General features: G+C 38.6%; 1 protein-coding gene across 10 annotated transcripts in view; it reads left to right on the forward strand.

Moving 5' to 3' along the window:
* The window catches only part of TTLL5 (tubulin tyrosine ligase like 5), a 282,889-nt gene that overhangs the window by 127,936 nt on the left and 135,109 nt on the right, over window positions 1-19,844 (forward strand). For 7 of the 10 annotated variants that reach the window (XM_063088853.1, XM_063088855.1, XM_063088861.1 and 4 more), the window contains one exon: window positions 3,913-4,100. In XM_063088853.1, coding sequence (XP_062944923.1) covers window positions 3,913-4,100 — 188 coding nt within the window. The remainder of the gene's footprint in view (window positions 1-3,912; window positions 4,101-19,844) is intronic. The other 3 variants (XM_063088854.1, XM_063088856.1, XM_063088860.1) reach the window with 1 other exon arrangement.

A 19,844-nucleotide genomic window follows, 5' to 3' on the forward strand; every position in this document is an offset into this window, starting at 1 on the left:
TGAGGCATGAACATACTTTATATATTCTGCTTGCAAGACCCTTATCAGGTATATGATTTAGAAACATTTTTTTCTCAATTTGTTGGTTGTCTTTTCACTTTCTTAAAGCACAAAAGTTTTTAATTTTGATGAAGTCCAATTTATCTACTTTTTTCTTTTGTCGCTTGTGCTTTTGGTATCATGTATGAAAAACTATTGCCTAACTCAAGGTCACAGAGATTTCCTATGTTCTTTCTAAGATTTTTATAGTTTAGGCTCTTACATTTAGGTCTTTTATCCATTTTGAGTTAATTTTTATGTATGGTGTGACGTAGGGGTCCAACTTTATGTGGATATTGCATGTGGATATTCAGTTGTCCCAGCACCATTTGTTGAAAAGGGTATTGTTTCTTTTGGACTGTCTTGGCATCCTTGTTAAAAATTAGTTAATCATAAATGAAAAGGTTTAGTTTTGGAGTCTCAGTTTTATTCCATTGATCTGTAAGTCTGTCCTCATGGCAGTACCATATTGTCTTAATTACTGTAGTGTCCTAGTTTTTTTTTTTTTTTTTTTAAAGATGACCAGTAAGGGGATCTTAACCCTTGACTTGGTGTTGTCAGCACCACGCTCTCCCAAGGGAGCTAACCGGCCATCCCTATATAGGGATCCAAACCCGTGGCCTTGGTGTTATCAGCACCATACTCTCCCAAGTGAGCCACAGGCCAGCCCGCTAGTAAGTTTTAAGATCACCAAGGTGATTCTTCCAACTTCATTCTTCTCTTTCAAGATTGTTTAGGCTGTTCTGGATCCCTTGCATTTCCATATGAATTCTTGGATCATCTTGTCAATTTCTACAAAAACGGGTAGATGGGATTTTGGTAAGGATGGCATTCAATCTGTAGATCAGTTTGGGTCAACTTTTTAAACACTTTAGTAATAACTATGTTAAGTTGAATTATAGCTAAGCCATGTTTTGTAAATAGCCAGTCTATAAATGAAATAGATATTGTAACATGCAGCTTGAATCAGAGATATTAAATGACCTATTTAATAAGTCATAAGTATGATTGTATGCATATGTGCTATTGCTGTGTGATCTTGTTCTCGTGATTTGATTTTCTAAAATCAGCAATAGTAATAATCGGTCATGTTCTGGTTTGAAATTTTTTCTCTCCTGTGAGAAATTCAGTAAGATCAATGTCTCCAATACACCCTGTGTTACCGTCAAAACTTTTTAAAAAGCCTTCTTTTTCCATTCTTTCCAAGAGAGGGGTAGGGAACGGAAGAAGCTAATCATTTAAAAATATTTCCTAGTGTCTGTTGTGATGTCTTCTTTGACCCTTGGATTATTTGTATTTAATTTTCAAGTAGTTGGAATTCTCTACTTTTTGTAATTGGCTTTTAGCTTATTTCCACTATGGTCAGAGAACATATTCTGAATAGCTATATAGTAATAGACAACAACAATATATAGACAAAAATATATAGTAGACAACACTAGCCTATAAATGATTGGGGTTCAGTTTTTCCACAGTAATCAAGTAGTTTGAAAATGGGATTAAGATATTATTTAACTATAGACTTTTTAAAGTTAAATATTCAGTATCAAATTTTAAAGTTCACCATTGAAGGAATAAAAGTATATAAATTCTAAATCTATGGGGAGAAGAAAAATGAATTGGGAAAAAAAAAAACACAAATGTAGGAGTATACAAGCAAGAAGCATAGAAAAAACAAGAGAAATAGAAATTTAAAACATAGTCAACCAGGGGGCCTGGCTTAGCTTAGCTGGTTAGAGTGCGGTGCTATAACACTAGGTTCAAGGCTTCGGATCCCCATCTGGCCAGCCACCTAAATACATAAGTAAATAAATAAAACATGGTAAACCAAGTCCAAATATGTCAAGAATCCAATAAACATAGATGGGTTGAACTTGTTAGAAGATTGTCAGATTGAAGTTTTAAAAGATTCAACTATATCCTGTTTACCAGAGGCACACCTAACCAAGAATAAGGACATAGAAGTGTTGAAAGTAAAAGGATGAAGAAAGAAATACCAGGTAATTACCAACCAGAAGAAAGGTGGGGAAGCTACATTAATATATGCTAAAACACACTTAAATATAAAATATTCTTATAAATAAAGAGAATAATTACATAAAGACAAAAGGTTCAGTTGGGCAGAAAGATAAAACAGTTCTAAGTGTCTGCACCTAATAAAATAACCTCTAGATGTGTAGTACAGAAATTGATACAACTACATGAAGAATCTACAAATCAGTGTCTTGGTGGGAGATTTCCACCTATTTCTATTAATAATATGCTAAACAGATTATAAAAGTTAGAAAACAAAAAGAGGATTTGAACAAGATAAGTTTATCTATTGATTATACCCATATGCAGGACTGTGTACCAAACAATTAGAGAAAACACCTAATTGTAGAGCTCAAAAACAAGCAAAATTATCTAGTATCTTGTCTTAGTATACATGCACACACGCACACACACACACATACACACATACATTAATATATATGATAAAACTACCTTTAAAAAGGGAAGAGTGTGAATGATAAGGGGAAATTAGGGATGGGTAGAAGCACATGCATTCATGCATGTTATTGGTAATGTAAGTTCCTAGGTTGTGTAGTAAGTTCACAGGTGTTCATTATAATATGCTTATAACATATCTATTATAAATATTCTGTATGTACCAAATAACATAGTAAACAAAAAAAAGTTACATATTTTTTAATGGAGTGTCACCAAATTGTGTATACAAAATGATCACAAAGGATAGAGAAGAAATACATTATAGTGTTTCTACTTTTCTAGGTTTTTTTTTTTGTCTTTTTCGTGACCGGCACTCAGCCAGTGAGTGCACCAGCCATTCCTATATAGGATCCGAACCCGTGGCGGGAACGTTGCTGCGCTCCCAGTGCCGCACTCTCCCGAGTGCGCCACGGGCCTGGCCCTACTTTTCTAGGTTTTTAAAAATTTTTTTTTTCAACAAGATGTGTGGTTTTTATGATCAGGGAAAAATGTGAACCTTGATTTTATATTAAATAATTTCTTTTAGCCAGAATTTCAGTGCTCAGAGTAAAAGAACTCTGATTTATAGTTGAAAGAAGAAACATTAAATCTGAAAGGAAAATCAGTCATTTGAGAATTTTTTTTCTAAGCACACTCAGTTTTACTATTATCCCTGTTACCCTTTTGAGCTTTGTATGTATTGTGGGTTATTTGACAGTGGGTGACATAGGCTGCTGACAAGTGCATTCACATAACAAGAAAAACAAACAAGAATTATGAGTTTCAAAGATTTTTGTTTTTATTTTTAAATAGGCTTTATTTTTATAACAGTTTTAGGTTTACAGAGTAATTGAGTAGAAAGTCCAGATTATTTCCCCATACATACGTATACAGTTTCTCCTATTATTAACATGTTCAAAGGTATATTTTTTATTCATTAAGATTAGTAAATTATTATTTTTTTTTTTTTTGTCTTTTCGTGACCGGCACTCAGCCAGTGAGTGCACCGGCCATTCCTATATAGGATCCAAACCCGCGGTGGGAGCGTCGCTGCGCTCCCAGCGCCGCACTCTCCTGAGTGCTCCACGGGCCTGGCCCAAGATTAGTAAATTCTAGGACTGGTTATTCCCCACCGCATATGATGCAAATTCTTTGTGAAGCTTTCATAGTAAGCAAAAATGCTACTAAGTGCATGTTAACAATTTGGTGAGAAGAAGAGTTTCTAAGGTATGGTAAGGATTTATTTCTATTTTTGTGACCATTCGAAGGTAGTTTGTTGCTGCTTATGTTTTTAAAGATCCCCAGGATTCAGTAAACTGTCTTTTGACCTGAGATTTCTGTCTTGATTCTAATTTTTTTCAGGAATTTTTTTTGCTAAGTGGGTGAAAACTTTTTTCTTAGCAGGTTCATGCCATCCAAACAAGCATCATTCAGGAGGAGCCAAAACACAAAAGGAGGGAGAAGATGGTTCTTCGTACAGCAGACGGTTCAACCATAGTGTGGTTACAGCTGAACTTCAGCGGCTAGCTGAGAAGCAGGCAGCGAGGCAGTATTCTCCATCCAGCCACATCAGTCTCCTCACCCAACAGGTATGGACAGTCTGGGGTGCCAAAGAGCTCTTTGGACCCAAGGATAGGATTAATGACAGGGTTCTCTATCCTTCCCTATTTTTATTAATTACCATACCGATGCCTCTTAAATGAGTGTTAGTTGGTTTCGAGCTAAAAAACCAAAGTGTTCCTCTAAAATTTTAAAGAAAATTACTGCTTCACAGGCATTGCGAAGTTAAGTCTGCTACTGGCTATGATGTACCTATTTCGTAGATAAAAAGACTTGAATGTTCAGCTGTAAATATAATTTTAAAGGGTATTTAAAAATAACTTCTTTCTTCGATAGAATTTTTCAGTGAGTTCAAGTCTTGTAAATCTTTTTATCAGAATGCCATAACATCTCTCTCTCTTTCTTTCTCTTAGGATGTTTTATGGGTACTGATTAATAAAGTATTTCATTATACCCTGATCCAATACATATCATCCTCCCCATTTTTTACAGATGGGGGAAACTGAGGCTGAAAGAGGTGATATAATCAAAGTTATTCACCAAGCTGGATGGATAGCAATAGATGCCAGGATGTTGATTTTAAGTTATATATATATTAGCAATCTTACAACACAATGAAATTAGATGACAGTTTCAGGAACTTTGTAGATTCTACTTGTCCTTCTTTCTCGTTATCCCCATGGTGTTTAATTAGAAGTAGAAGCCATGTCTACTAAATGGTATCAACATCCTCCAAAGGAATTATTATAACTTAACTGTGTAGTTATATTTTGCTGTATTTCTGTTATGTCAAATTCCTTAATTGGAGGTAACTGTAATGATAATCAAGTCTAGAGAAAAGAGAAGCCAAAAATTACTTCAAGTACATGCTAAAAGTAGGCAAGACACTGCTCCCTGGTGGTACCCTACTTCTCTGTATAAAATTTAGCACCAAAAGTAGAGGTAAGCTTCTCGTGGACTTAGCTTTTTTTTTTTTTTTTTTTTTTTTTTCCGTGACCGGCGCTCAGCCAGGGAGTGCACCGCTCATCCTTATATAGGATCTGAACCCGCAGCGGCGGGAGCGTCGCCGCGCTGCTAGCGCAGCACGCTACCGAGTGCGCCACGGGCTCAGCCCTCGTGGACTTAGCTTTACTTCAGCTTCATCCCAGTGCATGAGGCAGTGATTATTTTCTTTTTCAAATCTCTGGTAGTTTGAAGGGGGTAGATGAGGAGGCCTAATGTGAAATAGGAAGGAAAGAATCTTACAAGGACAATGTTGGGACATAAAAGGAGTTTGGATAGTTAGATTTTGGTGACAGAAGGATGGGAAGAGGGAATAGAATATCATGGCCATGGTAGAATGGAAGGAATTTTGAAATGTGAAGCGGCTATGAGAAAGGGTTGAAAGACCAGTGATCTGCTACACTTTTATCATTGGGTCACTGCCTAGAATATGTTTCCAACTTACAGATGAACAGCTAGAAGCACCAAGACATTAAGAGATTTTCTTTGTGATTGTACTAAAAAACATAGCCAATATTAGTGCTTACATATTTTCCTATCATTTGCTAGATTGCAAAACCTGAAAGATGATAAGATCCTGATCCTGTAGGAATCCAAGGTGAATGGGTCCTTGTTGGGAAGTCATCCCCCTTCAGTCCATTTTTCTCACCTATAAAGAACTTCAGTGCCAGTGAGTTAAAATTCCATCAGACTCCTTTTCATAGGGATCTGAACTTGCCATTAGATGTCAGTCTTAACTTTGAGAGTCTTGGTAATAGGGTGGTTAGTGCTTGGTACAGTACTGAGGGGGGTGCTCTAGTGTGTAATAAGCAGAGTGAAGTAGTGGGAAAAGAGCTGGATTAGCCATTTAAAGACTTGTGTTCTGCTGCTGACCAGCTGTGTGATCTTGGGCAATTAGTTTAACTTCGCTCAACCTTAGGGTCTTTATTTGTTGATAGGAAAAATACAACAGGGTCATGAGGATAGTATGCAAAAATCTCTTTATTAAAAGTCTAAATGCCATGTACGTGGAAAATATTGTTATTTCAGGCATAATAGGCTTTCAGTAAGAAATGTTTTCTAATTTAGCTTTTAAGATGTAAGTTTTTGAATAAAATTCACTTTGTTATTGAAAAGCTCAATTAAACGTTATTCAGCCCCTTCCCTTCAAAGAAAGCAATTTTTTAATTTGGAATTTGGAAAGTTTTGTCTTTTATTGTTCTTTTTCTGGTAAATGACTAAATAATGTGTTATAATGGTTTAAAATAGGCTCTGGTACATTTGTTCACTAGCTATTTCCTTTTTTCTCTATGTTTGAAAGAGATTTGCTTTAGTTTCTTACTCATTGAGGCAAATGATACAATGTCTGTGGCTTTCTGGAGAGAGATGGACGTCGACACAACTGCTGGGAGCTCTAGTCTTCTCTCTGGACTTAGGGCCTGAAAGCTTAAACATAGCTATCGTCAGAAGCATCTTTGTGTCCATTAATCACTTTAAATGCTTTTGATTTCCTCTTATCTATGATTATTTACTTATTTTCAATTCCTATTTTGTGTTTGTGCTTTCTTTTCTTTTTTTGTTTTTCTTATAGGCTTAATGAATATTTTCTCCCACCCTCCCACCCTTTTTTTCATAAGATTAATCCGAGATACATTTTAATTCTTTTGCTTTATTTTTTTAATACATTATTTTCTTATTTTATCTTTATGAATTTCTTCTTTCTGCTTTCTTTAGCTTTATTTTGTTATTTCTCCCCAATTTCTTGAGTTGGATACTTAATTTATTTTCATTCATTATTGTTTTTACTGTATTTAAAGCTGTGAATTTTCCTCTGAGCATTGCTTTAATTATACTCCATAAACTCTGCGATCTTTTTAATTTCTTTTCTAGGCAAGGCCTTAAGAGACTTCCTGGTAAACAAGGAAAGCTGATTTTAAATTATTTGTGCTATCTTAAAAGATGAGTATAGAAAATTGAAATCATTGAGTATTTTTCAAAGATCATTTTATTTTGCCTATGGTTTTAACTACTTAGCCTGTTAAAGCTTTTAGTGGTATTTTCTACAAAACTCTTTATTACATTGTATTTATTTATTCAAAAACATTTTACTAAGCTCTTAGGCGGGTCGCAGGCTTTGGTACTAAGCCATAGGCATGATATAAGACATAGTTCTCAGCATGAAATAACTCACGATCTTGTAAGGGTAACAGCTACATAAGTAGATGGTAACAATAGCATGGAATATTCATGACAGAGGCTTTCCTAGGGAATAACAAAACTACCAAAATGGGTACCTAACCCAGGTTGTGGGTGTGAGTGGAAACCTAAACTGAATCTTAAAGGTAGGCTGATGGGTGGCAGAAGAAGGGTAGGAATAGCTTCCAGAATAAAAACTAGCATGTGTGTATGTGGGAAAACAACATGCTGTTTGGTGACCTTGGAGTCATAACCGAGTCAGCAGAGGGTAGCTAGGATTGAAGCTTGCCCTGAAGGCAAGGGCTGATTCAGGGAGAGCTTAGAATGCCCTGTGAAGGAGATTGTCCTTCATCTCGTAGATAACAGGAACCACTGAGACACAATTGCTTTGCCTTTTAGCCAGATCACTCAGGTAGCTGGGAGGAGGATGGATTGGAAGATGAGGCAATGTAACCCCTTTTCCTTCCTGCTCATTGGTGAAGATACTGAGGAGCAGTGAACTGGCTAAAGGTAAAGAAGCAAAGTACTCTGACAACCCAAAAATTTAATAAAATATTTGAGGGACGCTGAAATTATATTAGAGGCTATACTCTGAAGGAATTTGTATGGCTAAAAGCAGAACCTCGTTTACCTTGTAATTACTTTTACTATTCTTGTATGATTTAACTTTGTTTATAGCCTGGAACACATAAGAATATCAAACTCTCCCTACCACATGAGCAGTGGCCACTTAAAAGTGTTTGTTCAAGCATGCATACACTTGAAATACAAAGATAGATATGTTCATTCAACAAATACCATACAAATGTGAGCAGAAAGCAGTCAAATTTAGTTCTTTCTCTTGGCACAGGAGAGGCTGGTTACATTTTGGGCATTGGATCTTTTGGAAATGGATGTGTGTGTCCCTGAGAGCATGGTTTTCTGGAAGCATCTTGCACCTGCAGTGGTGATGGGGGTGATATGGTGGCCAGCAGGGTGCTGGAGTAGGGCTTTAGTGTGAGGTCTTACTATCTCTCTTTCACTCAGTGCTAGGAGGGCGTGCAGTTCTCTGAACAGACATGGGTCTTTGTGGTTATTGCTGCCAGTGAAGAGAAGAATGTGGCAAATTAGCCCAGATTTGTGGTGAGGAGTGGGAAGCAGGGAATCAGAGGGAGCTCTGGCCCTCTCCGTGCAGGCAAGTGTGAGATTTCAGGACCCAGCTATCATTAGGAGCAGCTCCAACTCTTCCAGCCTGGGAGTTTAATCAAAAGGATAACAGCAGACCACCCAGGCGGGGCTCCAACGTGAACGAATGTGCTGTGTCAGTCTCTGCTCCCCAGCCAGCCAGTACCCGGGATGTGGCCAGCCCTCCTGGAAATGTGCTGACAGATACATAGAGGGGAGGAGATGCTTTTTGCTCTGCACATTTTTCATTTAGATGGAGAGTGGAAAAGAAAACCATTCGATTTCTTTTATTTTTTTTGCTCCTTACCCTGAAACTTTCCTGTCTAGTCCTAGAGGATATATGCTGAACAAGAGAATGTTTGGTTCCCAACAGTTACTCATTCATGCTCTATCATTCATTTACAAAAGAAATCTTTATCATTTCTTCTGCTTCAGCAACTACCTTCCTAAGGGTCCACAGTGGACCTGGAGTCAGTCTCAATTTCAGAAGTTCCCATTTGAAGGTGAAATTGGAAGAGATGGAGCTAACTAAATCTTTGAAACGGTTACAGATGTTCTCTAGAATTGAGGCAGATGGCACCCAGTTTATCACAAGCTTCGGCATTTGACACTAGTAACTTTCTTCCTGCATTCTTAGCTTATCTGGACACATTTGAAGTTCTGTTACATTTTGCTCTGATTTTATGGTTGTTTGCTAACTCTAATTTCTTTGGTATTATATTCTTTTTTGGTAGAAAAATTTACTCTTCTTTGTACCATATGCAATCACTCTTTCCCATTTCAAAAAACAGAAAAGGGTGTGTAGAAAAAACATAAGCTCTTGAGTCCTTGGACAAATTATTTAACTTCCCTATGGCTTGATTTCTGATCTGTGAAATGGGCAATTTTTATTTTATTTTATTTTAATTTTTTTTAAAAAGATGACTGGTAAGGGGATCTTAACCCTTGACTTGGTGGTGTTAGCACCACGCTCTCCGAATGACCATCCTTATATAGGGATCTGAACCCGTGGCCTTGGTGTTATCAGCGCCACACTCTCCTGAGTGAGCCACGGACTGGTTCTAAGATGGTGCAGTCTTAAAAACTTGGGCTCAGGTAGGAAACGACCAAGGTTTGAATCCTGCATCTGCTTCTTACTTCTAAGTGAGCCATGGGCCGGCCCTGAAATGGGCAATTTTAATATCAACCAGTTCACCTGGTTCTTTGTGCCTCTCTGCTCTAGGACCTAGGTCTGATTGATCCTATGTAATTACCTAGTTCCTCTATGTCTCTTGAGGCTTTGATCTCCCATTTTCCTTAGCTTCCTAGCCTACTGCATGGTCTCTTGCTCTAAAATAACCTTTCTTGTACTCTGCCACTCCTTCAAACTCTTGTCTTCCCTGTACTGCCAAACTTCTTTTAAAGTAACATACTCTTGCTGTCCTCAGTTCCTCTCTTGCCTTCCACCCACCGCACTTACTCTTGCAGTCTGATTTCATCTCTTACTGTTTGTCCAACTCTCTCTCAAAGGTCACTGATGACCTTGGAATTGTCAACTTCAGTCACCTCTTTTTAATCCTCATTGCCCTTCAGCATGTGGCACTATTGTTGACTACCTCCTATCTGAAAATTCCCTTTAGCTTCTCTGACCTTTCAATAATTCCTCCAAGAGCCCATTCCTTCTCCTTTTCTCCCTTAAAATTATATTCTTTTTAAAATTTTTATTTTAATTTATCAATATACAATGTAGTTGATTTTTGTGTCCATTTACTAATTCCTCCTTTTCCTCCCTCCCTCTCCCCACTCCCCCCCCCATCAACATCATGTCTGTTCACTTGTCTTAACAAGTTCAAGGAATTATCGTGATTGTTGTGTCTCCTTTTTAAAAATTATATTCTATCCTCAGTATTTTTTAAAGACCACTGGCATATATAAGGGTACTTCAAAAAGTTTGACAGAAAATAGAATTGAAAGAAAAAAAGATAATATTAATCTTTCCATGAACTTTTTAAAGTACCCTCGTAGACCTCAAATGTGTAACACTGGTAATGGCAGAGTAGCTCTGATTGAAGCAGATGGGGTGACCCCAGGGCATCTGCTTCCCCTGCCTTTGATTTATCAGTGTTTCTCTTCACATCCTCATTCTATGACCAGGCAGTTGCCAAGTCTTGTTCATTCCGACTCCATGATGTCTCTGATATATATCTTTTCTGTTTCACTTTTACATCTACTGTCCTCCTTAAGGCCTTGATTCTCTCTCAGATGGACAGCTGCAATTACCTCTTAAATGGTCTCCCTTTCAGTTTCCTCCTGTTCACCCTAGTCTTTGCTCTAAAGGACTCTTTCTAAATCACAAGTGTAATCATGCTACTCTCTGCTCAAGAATCTTGAGGGAACTTCCTGTTGTCTACATGTGAAGCTCAAGTAATTAAATGTTACTCAAAGCCTGTACTTAGTGTCTGGCTCCAGGCTACTTCTCCAGCCTTTTTCCCTCCCATCACTCATGTTTTTGTACAGCTCCATGAGAATTTCTATTAGTCTCCATGCCTTAGTGTATGCCATTTCCTCATGGGAAACATTCCCCAGTCACCATGTCTAATCTATGCATCCATCCATGATCAGCATAGACCCCACTGCACTCATGCATGCCATTTCACTTATCACACTGTACATATATGTTAAGAGAGCTGTCTTCTTTAATAGTGAGCTCCTTGAGGCCAGTGTCCTTTGTTGCCTCAGAACCTGACTTAATAAATGTACTAATTCTACTGGACTATAAGATATTTGATTGAAGATGGGACCGTGTCCATTTTTTCACCAATTTTTTCCAGCCTGGTATATAGAATGCACTCAATATGTTTTTTGAATAAAAAGTGAATGAAGAACCTCCTACTGCCCCAGCCAGAAGTCATCTTTCTATTCACTGCTCCTTCAGCCCTTCATTAGTCACTCTTTATAACACATCTAGTATAGTTATTTTGCATCTTTTCTTTCCTGTTTGGCTATGAACTGCGTGATGGCAGTTCTTTCTAACCCATCATCTAGCACAGGACCTTGTACTTGATAGACACTTATCACATGCTTGCTAAACTGAAAAGAATTTGTCCTCTGCATTTTGTCAGTTTTTATATTCTCTTTTAAAACTTTTATGTTTTTCATTGATAATACCACACCTGACCTTTATGATAACACAGCTGACATTAATCAAATGCCTAATGTACTAGGCACTTCATAAGTGCTAAGAACTTCATATACATTATCTTTTGAACCCTATGGGCAGGTGCGTATTTTTTACCTACGAAGATGAAGAAATAGAAGCTGGTGGGATAAGTTACTCTATTATAGTCACACAAATGGCAAGTGGCTGTACCAGGACCCAAACCCAGGTTTATCTGGCTATGCTCTTTACCTCTGTGTTTTTCTTCCTCTTTCTGTTTGAATCTGGACTCAAATCTGTCATCACACTAAAGTGACTGAGCAGAACACTGTAAGCCTGTTGCTCCCTGTGACATGGCTGCAGAGCTGTAGCCAAGCCTGTGCTTGAGCCTGGACAGAGAAACCAGAAATTGAACTTCCTCTCTGTTTTCATGATTAGAAATGCTTCTCTTCTCTCTCAAGCAGGTTTGAAACACGTGGCTCTGTCTAGATTATCAGTTATTTGTTGAGTGTACTCATTATCAGACTATTTTATGGTCAACTGATTCTTTGAGCAGGAAAAATCCAGTCTTGTTAGTCACCAGAGATGCAATAAGAGTGGATCTACTTATCATGGCAGCAGCAGTCCCATGTCTTCTGTTTCTTCAACTCACAAAAACAATGTATAAATCGGAAACACTGCAAAGAGATCTGACCATTTTGTCAGGTTTCCCAGGAATGTTTGTCAAATCTTGATTTGGAATTCTTTCTGGATTTTGGGACACTAAATGTCCATATATGTATGTGTGTTATATAAAGGTTGAAGTTCACCAGAAAGGGAAGATATGCCAAGAGCATTTAGTGCTTGGAACTGCAGTGATTCCCTTCTTGTCCGGACCCCTTTTAAAATGTAATTAACATTATAATCCATATCTCCTGGTGATTAGAGTGTAAATTTCTTGAGGTTCATTTTATCAGCATCCAGGAATTGAAAAAGGAATTGGAACTGTCTTAAAACATGTGTTTAAGACAGTTGTTGTGGCTAGTGATTTAACAAATGCTCATGAAGTGCCCTTGGAGAAGTGTTCAAAATGTAACTGTTTAAGGATGATTCTTTTCATGTTCTTGGTTGAATATATTCTCTAATATTTCTTTAGTGGTGGAAATCTTGTAATAAGGGTAGACCTGGCACATTAGTTTTCTTTTCCCTTTATCTTGAGCGAAACAGATCTCGGTCCACTGAAGTTGCCTATTCTAGAATTACTGTTTGCTCTAGCAACACATACTAAAACAAGTCAGGAGGGATTAGCCACAGATTTCCCTTTTCCAGATCATTCAGAGCCCCATGGCTGGGGGAACGAAAGCTTCCATGGCATGCTCATTAATCCAGTCATGTTCTAATGAGCTTTCATATGTGATCACCACAGGGAACATTATTCTTAGATGGTATTAATGTAGTTCTGAGGACAGTGTGAATGCAGGTCTAGACACATTTATCTTTATATCAGTCCAAATGATTCTTACTCTTTCTGGCATCAGAGATCCCTTTGAAAATCAAATAGGAGCTATATTCCTCCTCCTGAAAAAACATGCACACAAACTTAGAAATTTGCATTCAATTTCAAAGGGTTCATAGATACTCCCCCAAATCAGGCTCCCTGTTGATGCCCCATGCACCCATGATCTCCAAGTTAAGAACCCCTGAAAGCCTTTAGGTAGTATATGGCCACTAATATGAATAATTTGGCTCAAATTCCAAAGCTATGATCATCTTTGCTTCACATATTCTTTATATACTTCAGTGATATCCCCTCATTAGGCTGTAGTCTCCATGAGGGCAAGGATTTTTTTTTTTTTAATTCTGTCCTTAATACTCAAAAGAATGCAAGCCCAGAGCAGGTGCCTGATAAATATTTGTTTGAATTAATGAAATAACTTTATTAAACACCATCCCTAGACCTATCTACGATTTTACAGACCATGCTATAGTGAGGAAATCGAGCTGTGACAAGATTATAAACTGCACTGGGAATGCTATGCCACTGATAGCTCATGTGTTAAGTGGTTATTAACTAAATCATTAATGTTGAATTTCCCTATCCACTTAATAAATAAGATGCCTGAAATTTGCTAAAAGCCTTAGTGAACCTGAGGTTAGTTTGAGTGAATCACAATGGTTTACTAAACCTTTGCAGTTTTAGTGCCGTGAAGAAACAAATAAATATAATATATACATTGCGCAGACAAGAAACAAAATGTGTATGTCAAAGTATTATTTCACTCATTTGAGAGCCTTGCCCAAAGCAAAGCTTCAAGACCAGGAAGAGATCATCCTAAAATTATGCAGGTAATAAGGGCAACATTTTTCTCTCGCTCTAGTCACTGATTATTTTATTTCCCCTAATTTCAGAGCAGTCCCTCCGTTGCGGGTTTGTGCAAAAAGAGATAATTTGTAACCTCAGATTTCCTTGCTAGCCTTCCAGTGACGTTAACCACTATTCTACTCACTGGTGAAATAACTGGAGGAGCGTGCGCGCGTGTGTTTTTGCGTGTGCACGTGTGCATGCGTGCGTGCATGCGTGTATTCTCCTCGACAAGATTGTTTGCTGGGATCTCTTTTGATGAGACCCGTTTCATTTAATACAAATGCTTTTGTGCCTACTGGGCTAAACTCTTGGGATATAACAGTGAATAATATATAAAGACCCTGTCCTAAAGGAGCTTGTAGTTTGTGGGGCAAGATAGGCAAATAAACTTGTAATTATAATACAATACCAAACATGGCATGAAACTTTTTCATCTCTACCATCATGCTCTTGAAGCAGTTTAATGGCAAAGATCCTTTACAGCTGAGGGATATCCTTTATGAGAAATAAATTTGACAGTAGGATGTTAAGCACAGGTGGTAGTGATAAAACATGGAAGAAGCTTCTGATTTTTCTATTTCCATGTAGGGGGTAATCCCTGCCTTTTCTGGCACAGCTATATATATTCGCTGGTTGTGTTTTTCCCAAGCAGCAATGATAATCCTTGATACTGGGTTAAGAAAGGTCAAAGTTGTGAAAATCTACAAGCCCCAGTCAGAGGACAGTCTTTTGCCACTACATTTGTAGACAAACCATACATAGACAAATGTAGAATTCTGTGGTCTGCTATGAGTGGAGAGGGTCTTCTTCTTAAGAATGTGCTGTAGCACATTAGATAAAACATGTATACACAGAGGCAGAAGTTAGTGATATATCTGGTGGAGGACTCAAGGGCTCACATTGGAATATATCTTTTTCATTAACCTGTGTTGTCTTTTCAAATATGTACTAAAACTTCATTGCCTCTAAATGTCAGTTTGTTTGGTTTTGTTGTTCCATGGCGGAGTTGGAAATTACAGCATAGATGGTTGTTAAACACTGATCCACAGACAACTGTGGCTAGAATCCAGGGTTTACTCCCTTGAGGTTTAGGAAATGCCCAGAGAGGATCTTCCAGGAAAAAGCCTCCAGTTAATTACTGTAAGATTTTTGGCTCCAAACTCTTCAGGGTAATCCCTAGCTTTGGTGACTTGGGCTAGACAATACATGATCCCAAATCTTCTTTTGCCCACCAGGCCTACTGCCGAGACTAAAGCCACCTAGTTGGGCTACTGGGCACCTTCCCCCCAGACTCACTCTAATCTTGATCCTTAGACCATTTCACTGTTACAGAGAGGCATAGAAAGATAAATCTAAAGAAAGGCACATTTTCCCATGTGACCCTAGAACAATGCTGGCTTCAGATACCCACTCTGACCTTCCCTTCTTAAACAGCAGGCAGCTCCATCTTTCTTTACCAGTTGCATGAGAAGATGTAATCCAAAAGAGGGCAGATCCAGAAAGAAAACATGAACAATAAGCAATAAACTTTATAGCTTTTATCATCAGACTACAAACCTACTTCTCCAGTTCCAAGGCACAGCACTCTTCCTTAGCCTAGGAAGAAAGTGAGGGGAAACCGAACTGCATTCCAGCCTTATCACCTCTCTCCTGACTCTTGTGACTCTCAACTGATCTTAGCTGCTTTCAGCCCTTCCTAGAAAACAGCAGTAGGTTGTCTACCTTAACCACAGTTCTCATATGGCACTGTTCTGTCAGAACCCGCAGTAAGCTTGCTGTTGTCTACTAGATCAAAGGCAGATCAGTAGTCTGGACCTCTCCAAGCTGTTTTTCTGTCTGGGCTTATCTTCTATCACTCTAAGCTTTTGCAAGGAACTTGGTACAGGTCTAGAAGCTTTGTGACATGTTTTGTCTGTCTCCACATTTTTACTTATGCTTTTTCTTTCCTCCTACCTATTCTTTTAGGCCCAGCTCAGATGCCTTCTTTGAATTTCTTCAGCACATTTATTATGTCACTGACCACATTCTGGAGGTCTTAAACATGGCTTTTTGTCTAGGAGTCTTGTCTCACCTTCTAGATTATAAATTTCTACATGGTTTGAGGGCAGGGGCCACATTTTTATCTGTATGTACCTTAGAACTTTACCTAAAGCCTTGTTCATGATAGGGAATACAGTAAATATTTATTGAATTATCTTTGAGGTTTGGACTTCTTTTGAGAGTTCAGGACTGTAGCATTTCTAAAGCATGCAGCTTTAGAACAGTGATCTAGTTAGACCTGTCCCCGAACCCTCTGAATACCAGAAGTTTATATATGTGGGTGGATGGTGAGTATATTCTGGGAATCCATCAGGGCAGTATCACCGTATTTTAATTACAGTGCTGGCAGCAGCACTGCTTTTAGCAAACAGCAGTGACAAGCAGTAACACTTGGGCGGGCCAGCCACCGGAAATTGGCCTCCTTCTCTGTTTCTCCTACCCCCTTTTCAATCCATCACCTGTATTTATTCCTGCTGTAATTTAAACACCTGTCTAGATGGAATGCATGCAATGTGTCCCTACCCCACACATTCAGATATTTGCTCACCTGCCTTATTCGGAAGGCTGGCTCTAAAATAAATAGTGTTTTGGTACTAAAAGAAAAAATGCACTGAGGTCATTGTGGCAATGGACATGAGGCAGGGAGTGGGAGTGGAACATCTGGATAAGCCACTCCAAGAGAGTGGGAACAGAGGAAGAGGTACAGGAACAGGAGGAGAAGCAGTAGGAAGGGGGAGAAGGAGGAGGAGGAGGAAGAGAGCGAGGGGTGAAACATCTTCCAAGCAGCACCCAAGGCTTAGGTGGAGGTAGGATCCCTGTGACCATGTTTCCTACAGGCCGTCATTCATTTAGCTAACCAGCTAGAGAAGGATGGGAGTAGAGGCATGCGTAACAAGCTGATTGTTTTTAGGCTTACTATCTTAGGGTTGTTTTTGTTTTTTAATGACCACTATTTCTCATGGCGCCATAACAGTAGTTTTGGAATTTTCGCAATTTCTAACTATTTTATTCACTTTTGCGTCCTTGGCATGTTTAGTGATTGCTCATTTTAATGTTTGAGCATCTGAACAACATTAAGAAATAATAAAACCTTAGAGTCCTGATGGGATTGTTTTCTCTTCCTGTTCCCCTTTGTTGTCTTATATCTTGCTTCTCACCCCATCAAAAGCATTTCTGCTATTTTGGAAGATCCCTTGAGCTTTGTGAAGGAGAAAAAGCATTGAATGGTTCCTCTTTCCTGTTTTCTCCTTTCCTTTTCTACAGTCCCCTGTAACAAGTGCTTCTCAAACTTTACAACACAGGCAAATTATCTGTGGATCTTGTCAAATGCAGATTTTGGTTGACTGGGGCTGGGCTGAGATTCTGCATTTTTTTTTTTTTTTTTTTGTCATTTTTGTGACCGGCCGCACCGCACTCAGCCAGTGAGCGCACCAGCCATCCTTATACAGGATCCGAACCCGCGGCGGGAGCACTGCTGCGCTCCCAGTGCCGCACTCTCCCGAGTGCGCCACAGGGCCGGCCCTGCATTTTGAACAAGCTCCTAGGAATGCAGAAGCTGCTGGTCCACAGACCAAATTGTAAGTAGTAAAGTTCGGTGGCATAAGGCAGTAGGATTAACACAGTGGTTAAAAGTACAAAATTGAGAGATTTTGCATCAGGCAGACCAGGAATTGAATCCAGGGGCTGACACAACAATTATTTGTTCTAGAGCAAGTTATTTTACCTCTCAATCTCAGTTTTCTCATCTGTCTGTCTTGAAGATTAAATGAGTTAATATACATACAATGTGCTTAGAGAAATGCCTAGAACAAACTGTTTATTAAGTTTAGCCATTATTAGTATTGATATGGTTTTGTTGTTATTACTACTGTTATTGTAGTGGAATCTGAAGAGTATCATATTTGCATAAAAATGGATTATGGTAGAAGATTTTAAAGATCCAAGTATGGACTTACAAGGTCCCTCTATGTGTATACTGCTTTTTGCAAATAAAGATGTTGATATTCATTATCGATAAAGCATGTTCTTTCAGTCATAGTTCTAGTAATGGGTTTTAAACTATCCACTATCTGTCATCCAGACCCCTTTATGCCTAATGGCATGAATTTGTGACTTTGCCAATATAGATTTAGTAGCATAGACTCTAGTTATTAGCCCAGAGAATCCAACTGGCCCAATAGCTAGATACAATCTCTATTTCAATAGCCTAATACTACAATAAAAATGATGGGCCACCAATTTTGTGAGTGTTGCAATCTCTCTATGTACTGTAAGCTCGTCCTTTAAAAAAAATTTTTTAGCAGCGAAATTGTTACCGGAAAACAGGGGTCCATCCCTCCAAGAACACAACCAAAACCAGGGTAAGAGGAAAAGGCTTTCTCACTTGCAAGTAAGGAGAACACTGGGGATCACTCCCAAAGCAGCATCTCCCTGAACAAGGGAAATATGGCCAAAGTTCCCACCTAACTTCCCACCCAAGTTCTCATTTAGGTCCTCTTATGTAAAGGAGGGATACAAGCTTGTTCAATTTGGATTGGTTGGCTATGGGACATAGTTCACTGATCAGTTCTGTAGCCCAAATTTGCATTTATGCCCAGGAAGGAATGTGACTTTTGGACAACAGCAGGACCTCAGGAAGTTGTCACATGCACTAAATCTTGAGCCCTCAGCTAGTATAAGTCACAGTCCATAGTGGCAAATTGAGACTTCCTTTCGTGGCTGACACATGACCTAAAAGAGGGACAGTTAGGTGTGGAGATCCTGGCTCCTCCTTGGGTGGACCTTCACCAAAGTTCATCTCTTGGGCCTGTGTTTCAGTTTCAGCCAATATATTTTAGAGGACAATTTATTATTTCATGGTTCATGACTTCTTGTTGCCTCCTGCAAGAACAGAAATTCAAAACAAAATGTTATGACAGGTTCACTTCCTGTTTCAAACCTTTCAGCAGCAGCAAGAGCCTGGGTGTTTAGGAGACCCTGGACCCTAGGTTACAAAATGTTAATCATCATTGCATATCAGGTACATATAAGTGCTATTTGTCACTTTTTCTTCATGTAATCAAAGCTGGTTTTGTTATGTTACCTGGAGAAATGTAGATGGACAGAGAAGTAGATGAAGCCTGGTGACAGCCATGTTCATCATCTCCCTGTCCTATTAGAGAAGAAACATCAAGTATGAACACTTGAAGAGTCTACTAAGGTCTGATTCACTGCTGGAAGATTGGAAATGTTCTTAGGTCTTTCCAAGCCAGGACAAAGTCGTTCTAGGGCAAAAATTGGTACATGGATCTATTTTGGTTTGGTGGCTCCTTCTGCCACCAAAAAAAAAAGTGAGAAGCTGAAAAGAAGAGGCTTTCTTAATTAATTTAATCTAGAGATAATTTGCTTGGAGCAAACTTTATCCAGATATAAGTTTGTACACAAGATTTAGCCAGATATGGTTGAGGCTGGCTTTTAAAATTTTTTACATAAGGTTTAAAAATCCAGTTCCTCAGTCATACCAGCCACCTTTCAGTGCATAATAGCTACATGTGGCTAGTGGCTACTGTATTGGACAGTGCAGAATATAGAACATTTCCATCATCATAGGACATTCTATTAGAACAGAGATAGAAAATATTCATTTTCCTTGTTCCTTCCGATTGATCAGTGATGGCTGCTTGGAGAACTGTGTTAAGAAGATTCTGAGGCCATATCCAAGTCAGCTCCAAATGTTCGATTATTAATTGGCAGTGTAAGTCCCGGGAAGACAGAGCTGAAGTGAGGGGTGGGGGTGGTAGTTGTGGCATATGTGCTGAGTGTGACAAAACCACAGGGTAAGAATAGAATGTTTAAAATAGAGGGGCAGGTTGTTATCATTTTGTAGAGAAAGGTTTTTGGTTTTTGTGTAGCAGGAATTCTTTAAAGTTTTCT

This window comes from Cynocephalus volans, chromosome 3 (genome assembly GCF_027409185.1).
Source record: "Cynocephalus volans isolate mCynVol1 chromosome 3, mCynVol1.pri, whole genome shotgun sequence".
NCBI lineage: Eukaryota > Metazoa > Chordata > Mammalia > Dermoptera > Cynocephalidae > Cynocephalus > Cynocephalus volans.